Source organism: Leishmania major, chromosome 6, assembly GCF_000002725.2.
Source record: "Leishmania major strain Friedlin complete genome, chromosome 6".
Taxonomy (NCBI): Eukaryota; Euglenozoa; class Kinetoplastea; order Trypanosomatida; family Trypanosomatidae; genus Leishmania; species Leishmania major.
This window is the reverse complement of record NC_007247.2, coordinates 199,571-214,867: the sequence shown is the minus strand read 5'-3', so window position 1 is coordinate 214,867 and position 15,297 is coordinate 199,571. Positions and strand designations below refer to the sequence as shown.

Genomic DNA, 15,297 nt, shown 5'->3' with positions numbered 1-15,297 from the left:
ATAAAGCGTGTGCAGCCGCGCCGCGGCAGAACGAAAGGAAAACGATGCTCCCCCACCCGAAACGAGAGTGTTGACGGCCAGACGGAGAGGAGATAGACACAGGAAAGCAGCAGCACCTGCGAGGTGATAACAGAAGAGTCGGGGAGTGGAGAAGGGAGAGCAGTGTAAGCCGAGAGCAGTCAACGTGTGTGCGTGTGTGTGTGTGTTTGTGTGTGTGTGTGTGTGTATTTGTGCCGTGAGAGATGCAGTCGGGGCGTCTAGAACAGCAGTGAGCCGCAATGCGTGCGTGGCGAAGGCACGGGCGTGTCTGTGTCTGCGTGTAGGCCGGGTGCCGGCTGCTAGCAGCGCGCCGGTGAATTATGACACTAATCCACAGGGACGCGCATGTATGGCAGACGTTGTGCGTGACGGAGGGTGCAGCTGTGTGGACTGCCCATCGAAACTAGGCGTGCCACCAAGCACATGTGCGGACACACACACACACACACGGGTCCAAAATGGCAAGAAATAGTGCGAGAGAGCCGAAGAAATCGGGCAGGACGTTTGATGGCGGGACTGCAGCAGTGGGAAACCGGGAGGGGCCGCGAAGCAAATCAGCAGAACTGGCGTCTGTGTGCGTGTGTGTCTCAGCGCGTGTGTGAAAAGGCAAGTGAGGCACCGCAGACGCATCTCTGCGCTGCAGGACAACGCTCAGTGAAGCGCGTCGCTTCACGAAGCATCGCGAGCGGTGCCTCCCACCCTCACCAAAGCTTCAAGGCCGATCAGCTGCACAGCGGCTACCTGCCACCTCAGGGTCGTGGTGTTGCTCTGGTGCTTGGTGCACGAGCCCACATCCTGCTGCGTAGGGCCGCGCCCACCGCAATCGGCATGTGTGGCACAGGAATGTCTGCCCCATAAAGTTCCGCTGCACCGGCGCGATGCACTCCTGGTGAAAGAGCGAGAAGCACGAGGCGCACTCCAGCACGGCGTCCTCCTCTCGCAACGGCGGCAGGCGTGGTCGGAAACGCAGCAGGTCGTACAAGGCAGCTTGCTGAGCACGAAGCTGCTCTAGAGGCACAGAGAGAGACATCCTCGCCGATGCATCCTTCTGCCGCGCAGGTGCCGCGTCTGCCTCGGAAACGCACTCGGGCTCCACGCTTGTCGCGCGATCAACCGCATCTGCCGGCGACGGCAGCGGTGGTGGTGGTGCAGCAGCAGCACCCAAAGCAGCCCTCATCTGGTGCTGCCGCGTCAGCGGCGAGACGAGCAGCGGGATGGACGGCACCTTTCCCTTACCGACTGGCGTTGCTGCCCACCGCTCCGCAGCAACGGCGTGGTTCGCGTCGGCGTCAGCGTTGGCAGGGGCTGCGTCGGAGGACAACGGTGGGGATAGCGCGAAGCCTGAAGAACAGTGCGGAGTTGATTGCGCTGCGGCTATCAGCTGCCGCGGGGGAGGCGATAGCTGCGTAGCACGCGGGTTCACATGCGTGTGTGGTACGTACACGCCTTCCGCGTCTGGCACTGGCTCTTCTAGTAGCGAGAGAGACGGCGCCCTCGGCCGCGGAGGGGAATGTGACTCTGGTGGTTGTGCCATCGGCTGCGCAGGAGCGTCGTTCGTGGCAGCAGCACCTACCTCCATGGCTGGCGGTGGGCAGAGCGGTGATGCGGTGGCATCGGTGCGCACGTCGTCGCCAAACAGTAGCCGCGCATAGCGATCCCAGCTGCCTCCACGGCCAAGCACTAGCTTACGCACAACTTCCTCGAGGCTGTAGCGCGAGAGTCGGCGACGCAGCGTGGCCGCCTGCTGAGGTGTTGGGATGGCAGACGGCAAAAACAATGACAATGCCCACTCCTCGTACACGCGCGGGGAGGTCGCACCAGAGGGTGGGGCCGCGTTTGCCCAGCCGCACCGGCAGAGCAGCCGGCTCCACTCCTCGGCCTCCTCGACGGCGTGTCGGCTCCCCCGCAGCGCGACGCCGGCACGCGAGGCTTTGTCGGCTCGAGTGCCGTCTCCATCGCTCCACTCGCCGTCGCCGCTGTCGTCAGAGCCGACTGCGTGCTCACCACGGTGGTGCTTATCCTGCCGCCGATGGCGGAGAAAAGTTCGGGATGCCGCGTCCTCGTCGTACTCGGCTCGAGGACGCTTCGGGCGGCCACTGGTCACTGACGCTGCCGCAGGCGAATCAAAAGTGGCGGACTCGGTCGGGTGCGCCGAGAGAAAGACACAGAAGTCTGTGGCGGCTGCGATGCGCTGCGTGAGCGCCGTCCACAGCGCCTCCGCTGACGCTGCCACCTCTTTCGCGCTGTCACCAGCCGTGCCACGCGCGTCAGCGGCGGCGCCGCCCGTTCGCAAGTCCGCATCAGCCTCCACAGCGTCAACCCTAACGGATTTAGCTTCTGCGCCACGGCGTGTGACAGAAGTGGAGGCGGTGGAGCGGTAATCGGTCGCCGAAGTATCGGCCCGCATTATGTACGCCCCCCATCGCTGCTGCAGCGCGGTTACTCGGCACGGCGCCCCTTCAGACCCACTCAGCAACGGTGTCGCACACCGGCGGCCGCGTCCTTCGCAGGAGAGATGATCGGTCAGAGCCGCCGCAATCTCCGCCTCATCGCCGTTGGTGCTGCTGTTCTCCAGCACAGAGCGAACTTGCGCTCGCCATGAAGCGCGGTCATCACACAGCGTTGACCACCACAGCACCGGCTGCTTCTCCTTGACCAGGTCATCGCACACGGGGCAACAAACAGTGCCATTGAGGCGGCCGTGACCTGAGCGGGCAGCGGCGGTCACGCCGGCGCTCATCTCACGAGCCTCACGCACGACCGCAACGCAGTAGGCAACGATGGCCTGCACGGCTGGGGTGGGGCGTACTCGTGGCCAGACGCCGCCACCGCGGCCTCTGCCGCTACTGGCAGACTGGGTCGGTTCCACATTCGCTGCGTTGTCGTCGCTGCCAAAGAGACCGTCAGCGTAGACGAGCAGCCACGCACTGCAGATCAGCAGCCGAGCAAACAAGAAGCCATCCGTGACGCGGCTCGGTGAAGGAGGCAAGAGCAGCGGCGGCCATGACGTGCGCAGACGCGCCGGGCTGAAGATGGAGTCGGCAGCACCGTACACAGACGACATGTAGGCGAGAAGAGAAGCAGAGGGGGAAGGCGTCCCGTCGCAGTTGCGTGCAATCGAGTCAGGCGGCGTTTCTGAAGCCGGCGAGAAGACGGTGGCGGCGGTGCACGCGCTACCTAAGGTGCCACTCATGCGTGCCATCGCCTCCACCGTGAGTGCCTCACCACCGCCTGCGAGCGCGACAGTGGTGCTCGCCTCGGCAGGAGCTGGAATGGTCCGAAACAGTAGCGGGTACCGCACCAGCATCTGGAGCCGACCCCAGTGCAGCGCATCACATGCGTGCGTGACGGAGGCGCCGAGTGCAACAAGATTCAGCCCGCTGTCCGACGAGAGCATGGCTGGGGGGACAGCAGCTGAGAAGAGGGTGTGAGTGCCCATGGACAAGGCGGCCGCATCGCCGACACGATGTTGGTCGCTGCCACCACTGCTCTGCTGCTGCTGCTGTGTGGCGGCCTCGGTATTCAGAGGCAAATCGGCGGCTGGGTCCTCTGCCGATAGTGCCAACGCGTACAGTCGCGTAAGCACGGCAACGGTGTCGGCCGCTTGCTGGTTATGTGCAGAATCGCCCTTGACGGCCAACGGATGGCGACCCTGGGCCTTTCCCGCGCCGATGTCTCCGTCGCCTGGGCTCGAGCCCCGACTCTGCGAGCTGCTCCCACTGCTGATCCCGCTTGGCCAGCCACCGACCCCGGCGTCATCCTCAGCGCCGTCCACGCAACCGGGTCTGCGCGTACTCGAGAGCGGCAAGGGATTCGTGTGAGTGCTGCCAGCTACCTGCTGGCCACCCCAGCCACCCAAACCGTCGTTGAAGAGCATCGATGTAGCAGACAAGTGCGACAGCAGCAGTGAAGCCGCTGATCGTGTCGGACGTGTGTGCAAGGAGCGATCGGTGTCACCCGGAGCAGCAGCGCCCCGTGCCATTGCTCGAAGCCCGGACCGACGCCCTCCTTTCCCGGGGTCTGCAGTCGGCTCCTGCGCGCTCGCAGCCGTGGCAGCTGTTACCGCACCGGTGAGCTTTCTCAGAGAAGACGACGCGATGACACCATCCCTTTCATCCACGGCAGGCGCGCCCACCGCAGCGCTGGCGAGTGCTGCTGCTGTGGTGAGCGTATTGGCGTCGGCCGACGCCCCCACAGCGCGACTTGCATCGGGTAGCCGAACGTGCACCTCAAAGACGTCACGACGTCGCAGTCTCTCCGCTGTCGACATGGTCTTGAAGAAGAAACATGCAGCAACAGCCTCCGCCTGCCGGGCCGGCAGTCCAAAGGTGGCTGCAGTGCTGGTGGTGGCAAAAGGCGAAGCGGATGCGGAAGTGGCTGGTGCGGGTGCCCTTGCCACCCCTGTGCAAGCCAAGGACAACGTTGCAGCGCCAGTGTTTGCGTCTGCCCTAGTGGGGGTGCCACCTGTGAGCACTGTAGGTGCTGCGGTGGAACGCATCAGATGGCGGCTCCGCCCAAAAAAACGCACCACGTCCTTCACCACGACCGGTGGAACGGCGACAGGGGCGACGAAGAGAAAGCTTGGTTTGCGTGGGCGCAGCAGCTGTGCTCGTCGCACCAGAGACCCCCACAGATTCGGCTCCAGCGCCATGACTGCCGCGCAGACGCAATACGCGGCCTCCTCGGTTGCACTCGCCGCCCCGGAGCCGCTGCCACCGCTGCTTGTGCCAACGGAGACGATGTCGATGGTGCTTCCACCGGGGCGGCGACACAGCCGATAGAGCGTCATGGCGTGCCGCACCACCGCGTCGCAGGCACGTTGCAGATCATCAAGACCAGTGACAGCCTTGGTCTCCGCTGATGTCGCTGAAGGGTGAGTGGTAGCCATGCGCGTCGCCGCCATCACCCTGCTGCTGTTGTTGCCTGTGGTGGTGTTCGCGTGCTTGGTGCCATCGCCAGCCGTCACAAGGATGATCTGGCTAGCAATGGTCACACACGCCTTGCGCACATACTGCTCCTGCATGCGTGCGTGTGTGCTACGATGAAGAGGAAGTCCGCCTGGTCGGCAACACGAAAGGCGGATGCACACAGCACTGCTACCGCGGATCGACGCGCTTGTGGTCCTCTCCTCGCCCACACCGCCCGCAGCAGCAGTTTCAGTGATGCACGCCTTGTGTGGGGTACGCGGATGTGTCTTGATGCAAGTCTATCGAGTGGTGTACGCCTATGCGTGCGTGTGCGTGTGTCTCGCTGCGGTGCGCCCTGAGGTGAGGAAGGATGAAAGCCTGTGGTAGTGGTCCGGCGGAGAGATAGGAGAGATGGGGAGGAAGAGGCAGCGATGATGTTGGGAGGGAGGAGGGGGGCATAGTCACAAAGGACGAGAGAGAAAGGCAGGAGGCAGGGGGAGGAAGGTCGAAAGGTGGCGGCCGCCGTTACAGGCTAGCTGCGGTCATCGACGGAGTCCCAAACCCTCTCCTTCCCGCAACCAACTCGTCTCACCACTTGAACAACTCTCAACACGCTACCCAAGCGAGCGGGCGTGTGCTCACGCGCTACGCGCTGCACGTTGCTCGCGGTAAACTCGGCCTCCGTTTGGCTAGGTACGTGTATGCTGTACGTGCCAGCGGCAGCGTACACGCAGGCCCACCCACGCTTCTCCCCATCACGCCCCTGTGTTGGCGCGCAGTCGCCGCAGCAGCTCCACCGCCGTCGTGGAACTCGTACGCGAGGCGCCGGCATGGGCGAAGGATGCCGACGAAGATGACGGAGAATAGGCAGCGCCAAACCGCTGCAGCAGTCCACCTCCGCCGCCATGGCCACCGCTAGCGCGACCGCTAGAGGTGCTCACTGTGGTCCCTCGAGCGCTCGTGCCACCTGCGCTGTGTCCGGTGGCGTTTGCGGACGCCGTTCGTGAGCTAAGAGAGCGGTGAGAACCTTTGCCACCCGTACCCTGAGCGGATATCCCCGCGGAGACACCGAAAGCGGACGCCGCCGCCCTCACCGTAGACACTATGGCGGAAGACGAGGTCGCATGATGTGGCGGAGTGCGCTGGTGCAGGTCAGCTGCGCCGTTGCCACGTGCTGAAGCCCCGCGCGCTGACGGGGCGGATGCGTGAAAGGCATTCGGGACACCGCTGCGGCTGCTGTTGCCTCGTCTGGTGGCTGCAACGGTCTCACTGCCGACAAGCTTCGCCAGTATCTGCGGCGAGAGAGAGGAGTCGGGCTCCTGTGGCGCACTCCGATACAGCGCCGTTGCGGTAGGCTTCTGCGTTTGCGGTGGTGCATGCTGCCCGGCGGCACCATCTCGTGCTGCTGAGGGTCCAGTAGCTGCGTAGGCGAGGCTCGCACCACTTTCAGCGGCCGTCGTCGTCGCTGTAGGGGCCTCGTAGATGTAAGGCGACGACGTCGGCGGCGTGTTGTACGGAGGCGTGAAGGACAAAAGCACCCGAGGAGGTGCAGCAGTGACGACGCCACCAAAGTCGCGAGCAGCGCCAGCGGAACCGCCCCAGTCATCACCACGGCGGACTCCGCTGCGGCTGTCACTGCTGCGCATGTGAGCGCTCTCCACGCGAAACATCTCTGCGGAGTCATCACCGTAGTACGATGGCGTTGTGCCGCGTACCGGTGTCACATCCGAGGATGCGAGCGTGGACGCGGAATGCAGCCGCGGTGCACCGCGCGGCGCAAGCGGTGGGGTCGCCGGGGACCGCATGCGCGGAGGCGCCGCCATGTCCGCACTGCGGCTGCGGATCGCCGCCGCGGCTAACGCACGACTACGCGGTGTTGATGACTGTTGCGCTCTCAGCGCCGTCTGCATCTCCTCCAGCGTTGTCAACTGCTGATGTGCCCATGATGCAGCGACACCATCCTTGTGCTGGTGATGGTCCTCCGTGCGTGGTGAGCGACCACCCAAGGTCGCCGTGTACGCGCCGCCGCTGTTATTGCTGGTGTTACCACGAGAGCCTGATCGGCGTCGCTGCTGGCGCGGCTGCGGAAGGAAACGTTCCGCCGTGTCATGTGGAAAGGACGCCGCAGCGGCGGTAGCCGAGACATCGACCGTGGCAGCGTTATGCGGTCTAGTAGAGGAGCGATAGCTGTCTGGCGAGTGCAACGATGGAGAACGGAAGAAGGACGGCGCGGCCCTCATCACTGCTGTGGCTACTGCAGCATCAGCAGCAGCTCCCGGCCCCGTGCCAACGCGGCGGGCCGACGGAGGCGTGCGCAGTAGCGACAGCGCGCTGTACTTGCTGTGGCTACGACCACCACCACCGTTGAAGCCTGCGCCAGGGGAAGCCACGGCACCGCCGGCTGCACCCCCCACGTAGCCCATGTTGGGCAGCGCAGGGGTGCGCATGGGAGTCTGCATGTCTTGGCACGGGGAGGCGTGCAGCGGGGGCGAGAAAAGTTGTCGCTGCTGTCGTTGCTGCTGGGAGGTCGGCGGTGGCGAGCCATGAGCCCCCTGCCGAAGCGTAGCGGCAGCTGAAGTCGAGAGCGACGCAGACGGGGACGTCGTCGTTGGCGTCCACCCGCACACCGCGCGTGTTTCGAATCCCCCAGCAGGTGTAGCGTGAATCGCCGTCGGACTTGCGCTCCCTTGGCTTGCCATGCTGATGCCATACCCATCATTCTCTGCTGCATCCAGGTCTACCTCCACCACGGCAACGCGGGATTCGTTGTTGGGGTGATGGCCGGTCGATGCCGCCGCCGTCAGTGTCGCAACACCGCCTCCAGGGACGCTCTCGACGTCCACATGGCGATGCGTGGTGAGCGCTGGCAGTGTCTCCGCCACCACTGACGGCGTAGCAGCGCTTGTCGAGAGCAGTCCGTCATCCGCGGTGGTGCAACACGCAAGAGGAGACAAGCCGAGCAACTCGTCGTCGGCAGCAGCAACGGAGGTCGCCGTGGTGGTGGCTTGGGGACTCAAATGGCTACCATCGCGGACGCCTGCCGGTGTAGCCCCGGATGCGGCAGGCGCGCCTGCCAACAGTGCTCCCGCGGAACCTGCTAGCTGGTGCTGCTGCTGGAGTAGAGTTTGAATTAGCAGGCGGTCTAGCGAGTCCTCCTGTGACACCTGCGACGCCATTCGCTGCTCTGCCTCAACGCCGTCAGCGCCGCGAGTACCCCCGTTGTGCGCCGTCGAAGTTGCCGAGGCATGGACCGCCGCTGCTGCCGCTGCAGCCGATGGCAACGCTGACGAAAGCGTTGCCAACTTTGTCCCCCCTTGAGCTGGGGGCAGCTGCGGCAGCTTGAGCGCGTCCAAGTGCTCATGCGTGAGCTCGTAGAGCCCCAGCAGGAGATTTAACTTGGACTCTCGCGCCGCAAGCTGCGCCTCGCGACTCTGCTCCTTTGTGTCCGTGTCCCACGAGGGTTGCGGCAGTGTGGCATCTGTGCTGTCCAGCCGCCGCCGCGCAAGCAGCAGGCGATCGCACGCTTCCTCGGCCAGGCGGCGGTAGTACCACGACTCCGTGCGCAGCCGCAGCGCCTGGAGTTGCAGAAGCTGCAGAGCCGTAGGGCTCTGCCTTGGCGCTGCAAGGCCCGCGCTCGCCCCACCACATTCGCACAGCCGCCCAACCAGAAACGCCAGCTCTGAGCTAGGGGCTGCTGCTGCTGGTTCCGCGTGCCCACTGCGACGCTGACGCCACCGCGCTCGCAGCTCCATCAAGAGGCTCATCAAGCGGCCCACGCTCGCCAAGTCCGACGCCTGGTGCTGTGCCTGTTGCGCCGGTGTCGCCTGCTCTGCTTCCGGCGCTGCGGAGAGACTCGACATGCTTTGTCGCGGGACGTGTGCGCGGCCATCGCCCTGCTGTTGCAACAACTCCGGCGATGGATGAAGGACGAAGAAGACGTGATGACACGGAGTGGCGGCGGTGACGATCGCCTGCGGCAGCAACACGCTAGGCACAGCTGTCGAGCAGAAGCGCTGGAAGATGGCATCCTCCTCCTTGTGCATCGACACACGATCATCATCAATATTGCTGCTGGAGACGGTGCCGGACACCGCCCCCCTCACATCCTCCTTGCTGGCCGCCGCTGCCGTCGCTGCGGCAACATCAGCCCACGTCTGTTCGAGCTGCCGCGGCAGTGTTGGCGCGCAGGCCACGCACATCACATCAGCTGCGGTCAGTTGGCCGAACAAGTGAAGGCCGGCACTGTGCACAAGCGCAAGACTGGATAACAGTGACACCAGCAAGTTCCACAAGAACTCCTCTGGCCAATCCAGCAACGACGTGGACGGTGCCGCGGCCGCCGACGCTTCTGGCAGCGACCCTTCACTGTCCATACCGAGCAGGGCAGAGGCCCGTCGCAGCTGCTGCGCGAGGGAATACGACGACGTTGACGATGACGACGACGGCGGCGGCAGAAGCGAGGTAGAGCCTTGCCAACTACTGCCGCCGTCAGCGCTAGAGGCCGCCATGTGGGTAACCACCGTTGTCATGGCAAACGCGTCCCTGAAAGTGACTTGATACCGCCCCTGCGCTGCCATCGCGTCCGTGGTGCATCGACAGAGCGACCACTGAAGCTCGAACGAAGACGTCGATGAGTCAGTGTCGCCGAGGTTGCGGGCATCCACAGTCGGCACAGTGCGCACGTTCTCCCCGGCGCCGGCATCGGGGTCTCTTCCGCCACTGCCGCTCCAGGAAATCCTATGTAGAGGTGTCATGCCGTACAGCGCCGCAAGCACCGCCGTCGGGGGAAGCGGAGAGGTCGACATCCAGCACGACTCCAAGTCTGGCACCTGTGAGGTCGATCCGGTGGATGCCGATGTGGCGATGGCCCCCATCCTGCTCGCAGCTGCCGCTCGTCCCTTGTCGGCAGCACTGAAAGGCACGAGTCCTTCGCTGGGCGAACGCGAGGATGCCTGGCGTGCTGCAGGTGCGGACCCCAACAGAGACGCCGAAATACCGCTGCTCATGGCGAAGACGCAGCCTTCGATGCTGCGCTGAAACTGAGCGTACTTGGAGGTGAGCACATGCAACCTCGACACTACTGCCGCTTGATCATCACGCGAGGAGTGCTCCCCGCCGGAAGAGAAGCTAAGATACTCGCACATGACGTAGCTATCAGGACAGGATTTGAGCGCATCACCGTGCGCAGCTGGTGCGCATCCCCGATAGCCGGGGATGCGCACAATACGTCGAAAGTCCATCGTGCGCGGCGTCGGAAAGGTTCACCACGGCGCGCACGCGAGTAAACGGAAGAACGGCAGCAATGCGGCAGGTCACAGCAAAGGGCGAGACAAGCAGGACAAAGAAGACGGCGACAACGGATGTGATACGGCACCTGTTCCCTTCCCCAACCCAACCCAACCTTGTGTGTGCAGCCTTCTATCCAGCCCTCAGACACACACACACACACACACACACCGCCGGGGCAGGTTTCTATCGACTCTGCGAGTCCAAGCAAGGGAAAAAGAAAGGGAGGCAAAGCAAAACAAAATGGGCAACGCCGGTGCGTTCCTCCTGTCGCTCTCTCGCCCTCTATTGTTCCCTTCCAGCGTCTGTGATGGCGAGCCCCGATCTACGCGCAAGCACGACAGAATGGGAAAGGCAGAAGGTGCGTGAGTGCGCGTCTTGGTGTGCGTTCGTCACATGGGGCGCAGAGGCGGTCCGACATCCCCGTCGAAGCACTCTCTCCTTCCTCGTCCTCCCTTTTACACGGCGAACGCTGACTCAAAGCTGTGTACACAACAAGCAAGCGAGGGTGGGGAGAAGTCACTACGAGACAGGCAAAACAGTTTCCGTGGAGAGGGAGCAATATCGCCGACAATGAATGCGAAGCTCTCGTTGTGGAAGATGCGTGCTTCCTCTTCCACTCTTCCAAGAGATGAGTACGTGGTTAGCTTTACATGATGCTCGCGTGCAAGAGGGAGGAAAACCGCAATGTCCGAGTATGTGTTGATTTGTTTTCCAAGCAGCAAACAATCAAACATATATATATATATATATATGCGTGTATATATATAATGAGGAATCATAGAGGGCAGATGCGAGTGGGTGCAAGAAGGTGCGCCCACGCAGTAACACCACGAAAGAATATGTGCCAGATTAAAAGATGGAGGGAAAGGGAAAGGGAGAGGGAGAGCGAGAGCGAGACGGGAACGGTCAACGGAGAGGTGATGGAAACAAATCCGTGAATATGATGTGCGGGGCTGCATAGCGACACCCGTGACAGAAAAAATCGCGCAAAAAATTTGCCTCTCCTCAAGCCGCCGGCAGACAATAGCTACCCTGCCGCTGCAGTGCCGAAGGCAGCAACGCAAACAGGGGTGGGTCCGTCATAGCGTCCTCTGGCCTCGGCTCATTCTTATCAAGAGGCGAAGCAGGGGTAGAACGTCCCGGGATGGCGTCTCGCCAGCACTTGAAGCGACGGAAAAGTGACGGCGAAGCGTGACGCTTGAAAGAAGAGATTTGGTTATCCCCTTTCCTCGCGCCATCAAAGTGCTCCGGCTCTCCCCCGGCTTCACAGCACTGACTACCTTCTGTTATCACTTTTCTTCGTAAAGGCGTAGAAACTGAGAAAATGAAAAACACAGCCACGGCGCATCCACAGCTTCTCGCAGCAAAGCAAGATGTGAGTCCGAGGCAAGGCGCAGAGAGAGAGAGAGACAGAGATACCTCAAGTCGCCTCACAACCTTGTCCATGGAAGAAGTGTCAGCTAACGTGCTTAGACAAGACCGATCTTGTTGGCAGTGTCCAGAGCATCGTGGGCCGCAGACAGGCGGATGTACGCCTTCTTCAGACCATCCGGACGGATCAGGGTGTTGACCTTCACGGCCTTCACCTGGTACAGCTTGCGCATTGCCTTCTTGATCTCAGTCTTGTTGGCGCGGGAATCAACGATGAAGGTCAGGGTGTTGTTCTCCTCGATCTTCTTCATCGCCTTGTCTGTCGTCAGCGGGTAGCGGATCACATTGAAGGCCGCAATATCCTTCGACTCCACGGTCACGCGGTTGCTCGGCTTTGCCATTGCCGGCTTGCGGTAGGTGTGAGGGCGGCGAAACTGGGGGCGGGTGTACGACTTGCGCGTCGTCACCTTGACGACCTTGGTCGCCTTCGCATCCTTTGGCGCGGCCTTCTTGGCGGTCTTCTGAGCAGGAGGCATGATCCGTTGCGAATGAAGCCCTAAAGCTGTTCAGATGGTATTCCACAGAAGGGCGCAAGAAAAGTTGTCGCAAGTTGAGACGCACACGAGACGCATGGACACACAGAAAAAAAAAGGAAGAGGGAGAGATGAAAGTGGAGGTGAGCAGCTGCAGAAAGTCGGACATGTCGACACATTTGAAGGAACAGCAGCGCAGGAGTAGAAAAGCAGCGCCGCAGCGCGCTTTTTGCAATACATCTTCAGAGAGAATCACAAACTCGGAGATGCAGAAACCAGCGCACCCTCGACGCGCACAAAGATACCGCAGCTGATCGCTTCAGTTTACCATAGAGGTAACACCTCATTAAACCACCCTAAGAGCCGTCGCCAGCCTCTGGTGCACCAAAGTTACCGTAGCACTTCTTTTTCGTTGTTGATAAAATGAAATTATCTCAAGTAATCGCATCATCCAAATTCTGCTTAGACAAGACCGATCTTGTTGGCAGTGTCCAGAGCATCGTGGGCCGCAGACAGGCGGATGTACGCCTTCTTCAGACCATCCGGACGGATCAGGGTGTTGACCTTCACGGCCTTCACCTGGTACAGCTTGCGCATTGCCTTCTTGATCTCAGTCTTGTTGGCGCGGGAATCAACGATGAAGGTCAGGGTGTTGTTCTCCTCGATCTTCTTCATCGCCTTGTCTGTCGTCAGCGGGTAGCGGATCACATTGAAGGCCGCAATATCCTTCGACTCCACGGTCACGCGGTTGCTCGGCTTTGCCATTGCCGGCTTGCGGTAGGTGTGAGGGCGGCGAAACTGGGGGCGGGTGTACGACTTGCGCGTCGTCACCTTGACGACCTTGGTCGCCTTCGCATCCTTTGGCGCGGCCTTCTTGGCGGTCTTCTGAGCAGGAGGCATGATGAAAATGAATGGCTGCTGGGAAATGAGCACGCGGTATTAGATTCAGCGAGAAGAGGCCGTTTTAGAAATAATGTGGAGACACCAAAGCGAAAAAAGTGTTGAGGAACAAAAGAGAGGGCAGGAGAAAAGGAGAGTGGGGCTCAGATACAGACAATAGCATACAGGCAAGTGCAGTACACTCATGCGTGGTACAGGGATTGTTTTTCGCATTGGGCCATTGATGCGAAAACGCTGGTGAGAGATTCAGAAAGTTGAAGCCCTTCGACTTTCCTTCCAGTGCTTCCTTGTTTGCATATCCGACAAAATATCTGGGCCTAAGTCGTAACCAAGCCAGGCAACCTTATTGATGCATTCTTCTCTGCTATGAGGGGCCCACGCAGACTCTCGAACAAAAAGGGAAGAGCAGACTCAGCATATTCGTCTAAGCAAACCTATTGCTTTTGTCGAACGCAGATGTTGTTTGAAACATCGCCCACACCCTGTAAGTTTGTCGAGCAAGGAGAACTAACAAGCCTTCAAGGTATTCCCACTGAATCTGCTCCTGTAAGGATAAAAGTGAGAATCAAGCCAGCTGCAAGGTATTCCTGTTAGATATCCAGTTAGCTCGCAACGGGCTGCTGCGTTTGAAACGTTCGGTGTGATGCTTGAGCTGCAATCCGCTGGTGCAGAGGTATTGGGCGAGAAATAGTGTAGTCAAAGGGGGAAAAACACCCGGTTAGATTTACCCTCACGATGTTGTGGCCGCAGATAGGGGAATCACGCCGTTGAGGCAGAATCCCCGAAACCCAATCACACGTTTTGAAAACACCCTTCCAACGTGCCAAACACGTGGGTGAAGACCGTGTGCAAAAACGCAAAATAAAATCAGATGAACTCTTCATTTCACAGTGTTGAGCTTCATGTTTGTTTTTTTTGTTTCTATTGTTCTTGAGAAGGGCACGGCCGTTCGACCGCCTCGCTTATCTTTCTTTTCGTTTCCCTCCTTCCTTTATAAAATTCTATGTCTTTATGTATATATATATATATACATATAGCAAAGGAAATGGACATGGATGAGCGAAACAGAGCCGAAAAGCGGTGAGCACTTTCACTTCATATCGATGAGATCCTCTGACCCTTTCAGGAGAAAGATCCTCGATGGATACGTTTATGGCGGAAGCAAGACATCGAAGAGACGAAAAAAGAGGGGAGAAAGAAGCGCTTACCTCCTCGATGAGCTCTCGCCTAAAGGCGTAAAATGGATGTCGGAAGAAAAGGCATGTCTACAACTTGACTGTCTGAAGCTTGGTAGTTAAGCAGAAAACAAAAGTCGATCCTTTCGCATGAGAGGATTTGGGAAGAAGAGCTTTATGCCTTGATCGCCAGCCGATTTTCCTTTGCGAGGGCAAACCAGCGCTCCGCATCCTTTCGGTCAGACTCCTTAATCTGGAAAGCTTCGTAAACGTTAGCCATGATGCTGTTCCACGCCTGGACATACTTGTCAGCGTCGAGAACTTCATCGAGGGATACGTCTTTGATGCAGTTGTGCAGAAGTGAATTGTCCTCAACACCATTGTTCACCTTCACGTAAGAGCCGTCTTTGTAGCCACTCAGCTGGCGAATGCAGTTCAGAGTGTGTTTTGCAATATAGTACGCCACCAAGTTAAACCCCAGGTCCTCAGCGGCGTATATGATGCACTCTATGATGACATCGAAGCGATAGGCGTTTGCGAGCTGAATGATGTTACGAAAGCTCGCAATGGCGTTCTGTGTATCGGTGAGGGGAAAGAACACAAAGCCGTAAGGGTCGCTCGTGCACTCCTTAGCCGGCAGAAAAGTTGTCATGACCTCCTTCAGAGGCTTGAGCGAAGCGGCGGGAATCTCATCGTCCGGGGTAGACCGCATTTGCATAGCGCCCGAAAGGGAAAAGTGAAAGATGTCGACCAGTTCAATCCTAACGTTGGCCAAATCAGGCGTAGCGTTGAGGTTCTTCCACCACTTCCACGGATAGGAGTCCAGCAGCTCCGTCGACTCCATCGTGATGGCTAGAGCCCAATTGTCCAGCGAGCGAACAGCGCGCCAGGAAGGGTCGATCATCGCGTTCAGGCCATCCTGCAGCTCTGCCAAGGAGTGCAGAATCGCACCTGGAATATTGGCGCTGCGAGCGCGCTTCATCGTCTTTCTCCCTTTTTGAGTGCAGTAGTTTTATGCTTCTATTGTGAGCGAGCAAGTAGGGGATTTGAACTTTACGGGTGGCCCGAGAAGAAGGAGCAGGG

At 60.1% G+C, this 15,297-nt stretch overlaps 5 protein-coding genes across 5 annotated transcripts; all 5 read right to left on the bottom strand.

The window, feature by feature from the left end:
* Positions 1–751: 751 nt before the first annotated feature.
* LMJF_06_0600 (conserved hypothetical protein) lies at positions 752–5,062 on the bottom strand (the record flags this gene model as incomplete). The annotated part of the gene is made up of 1 exon (XM_001680778.1): positions 752–5,062. The coding sequence occupies one exon, from the start codon at positions 5,060–5,062 to the stop codon at positions 752–754; it is 4,311 nt and encodes a 1,436-aa protein (XP_001680830.1).
* A 639-nt stretch (positions 5,063–5,701) lies between these two features.
* LMJF_06_0590 (conserved hypothetical protein) lies at positions 5,702–10,186 on the bottom strand (the record flags this gene model as incomplete). Its single annotated transcript, XM_001680777.1, has 1 exon — positions 5,702–10,186. The coding sequence occupies one exon, from the start codon at positions 10,184–10,186 to the stop codon at positions 5,702–5,704; it is 4,485 nt and encodes a 1,494-aa protein (XP_001680829.1).
* A 1,518-nt stretch (positions 10,187–11,704) lies between these two features.
* LMJF_06_0580 (putative 60S ribosomal protein L23a) lies at positions 11,705–12,142 on the bottom strand (the record flags this gene model as incomplete). The annotated part of the gene is made up of 1 exon (XM_001680776.1): positions 11,705–12,142. One exon carries the CDS (start codon positions 12,140–12,142, stop codon positions 11,705–11,707), a length of 438 nt encoding a protein of 145 aa, XP_001680828.1.
* Positions 12,143–12,601: 459 nt separating this feature from the next.
* LMJF_06_0570 (putative 60S ribosomal protein L23a) lies at positions 12,602–13,039 on the bottom strand (the record flags this gene model as incomplete). Its single annotated transcript, XM_001680775.1, has 1 exon — positions 12,602–13,039. One exon carries the CDS (start codon positions 13,037–13,039, stop codon positions 12,602–12,604), a length of 438 nt encoding a protein of 145 aa, XP_001680827.1.
* Positions 13,040–14,389: 1,350 nt separating this feature from the next.
* On the bottom strand, positions 14,390–15,196 carry DUT (putative deoxyuridine triphosphatase; the record flags this gene model as incomplete). Its single annotated transcript, XM_001680774.1, has 1 exon — positions 14,390–15,196. The coding sequence occupies one exon, from the start codon at positions 15,194–15,196 to the stop codon at positions 14,390–14,392; it is 807 nt and encodes a 268-aa protein (XP_001680826.1).
* Between the last annotated feature and the right edge of the window lie 101 nt (positions 15,197–15,297).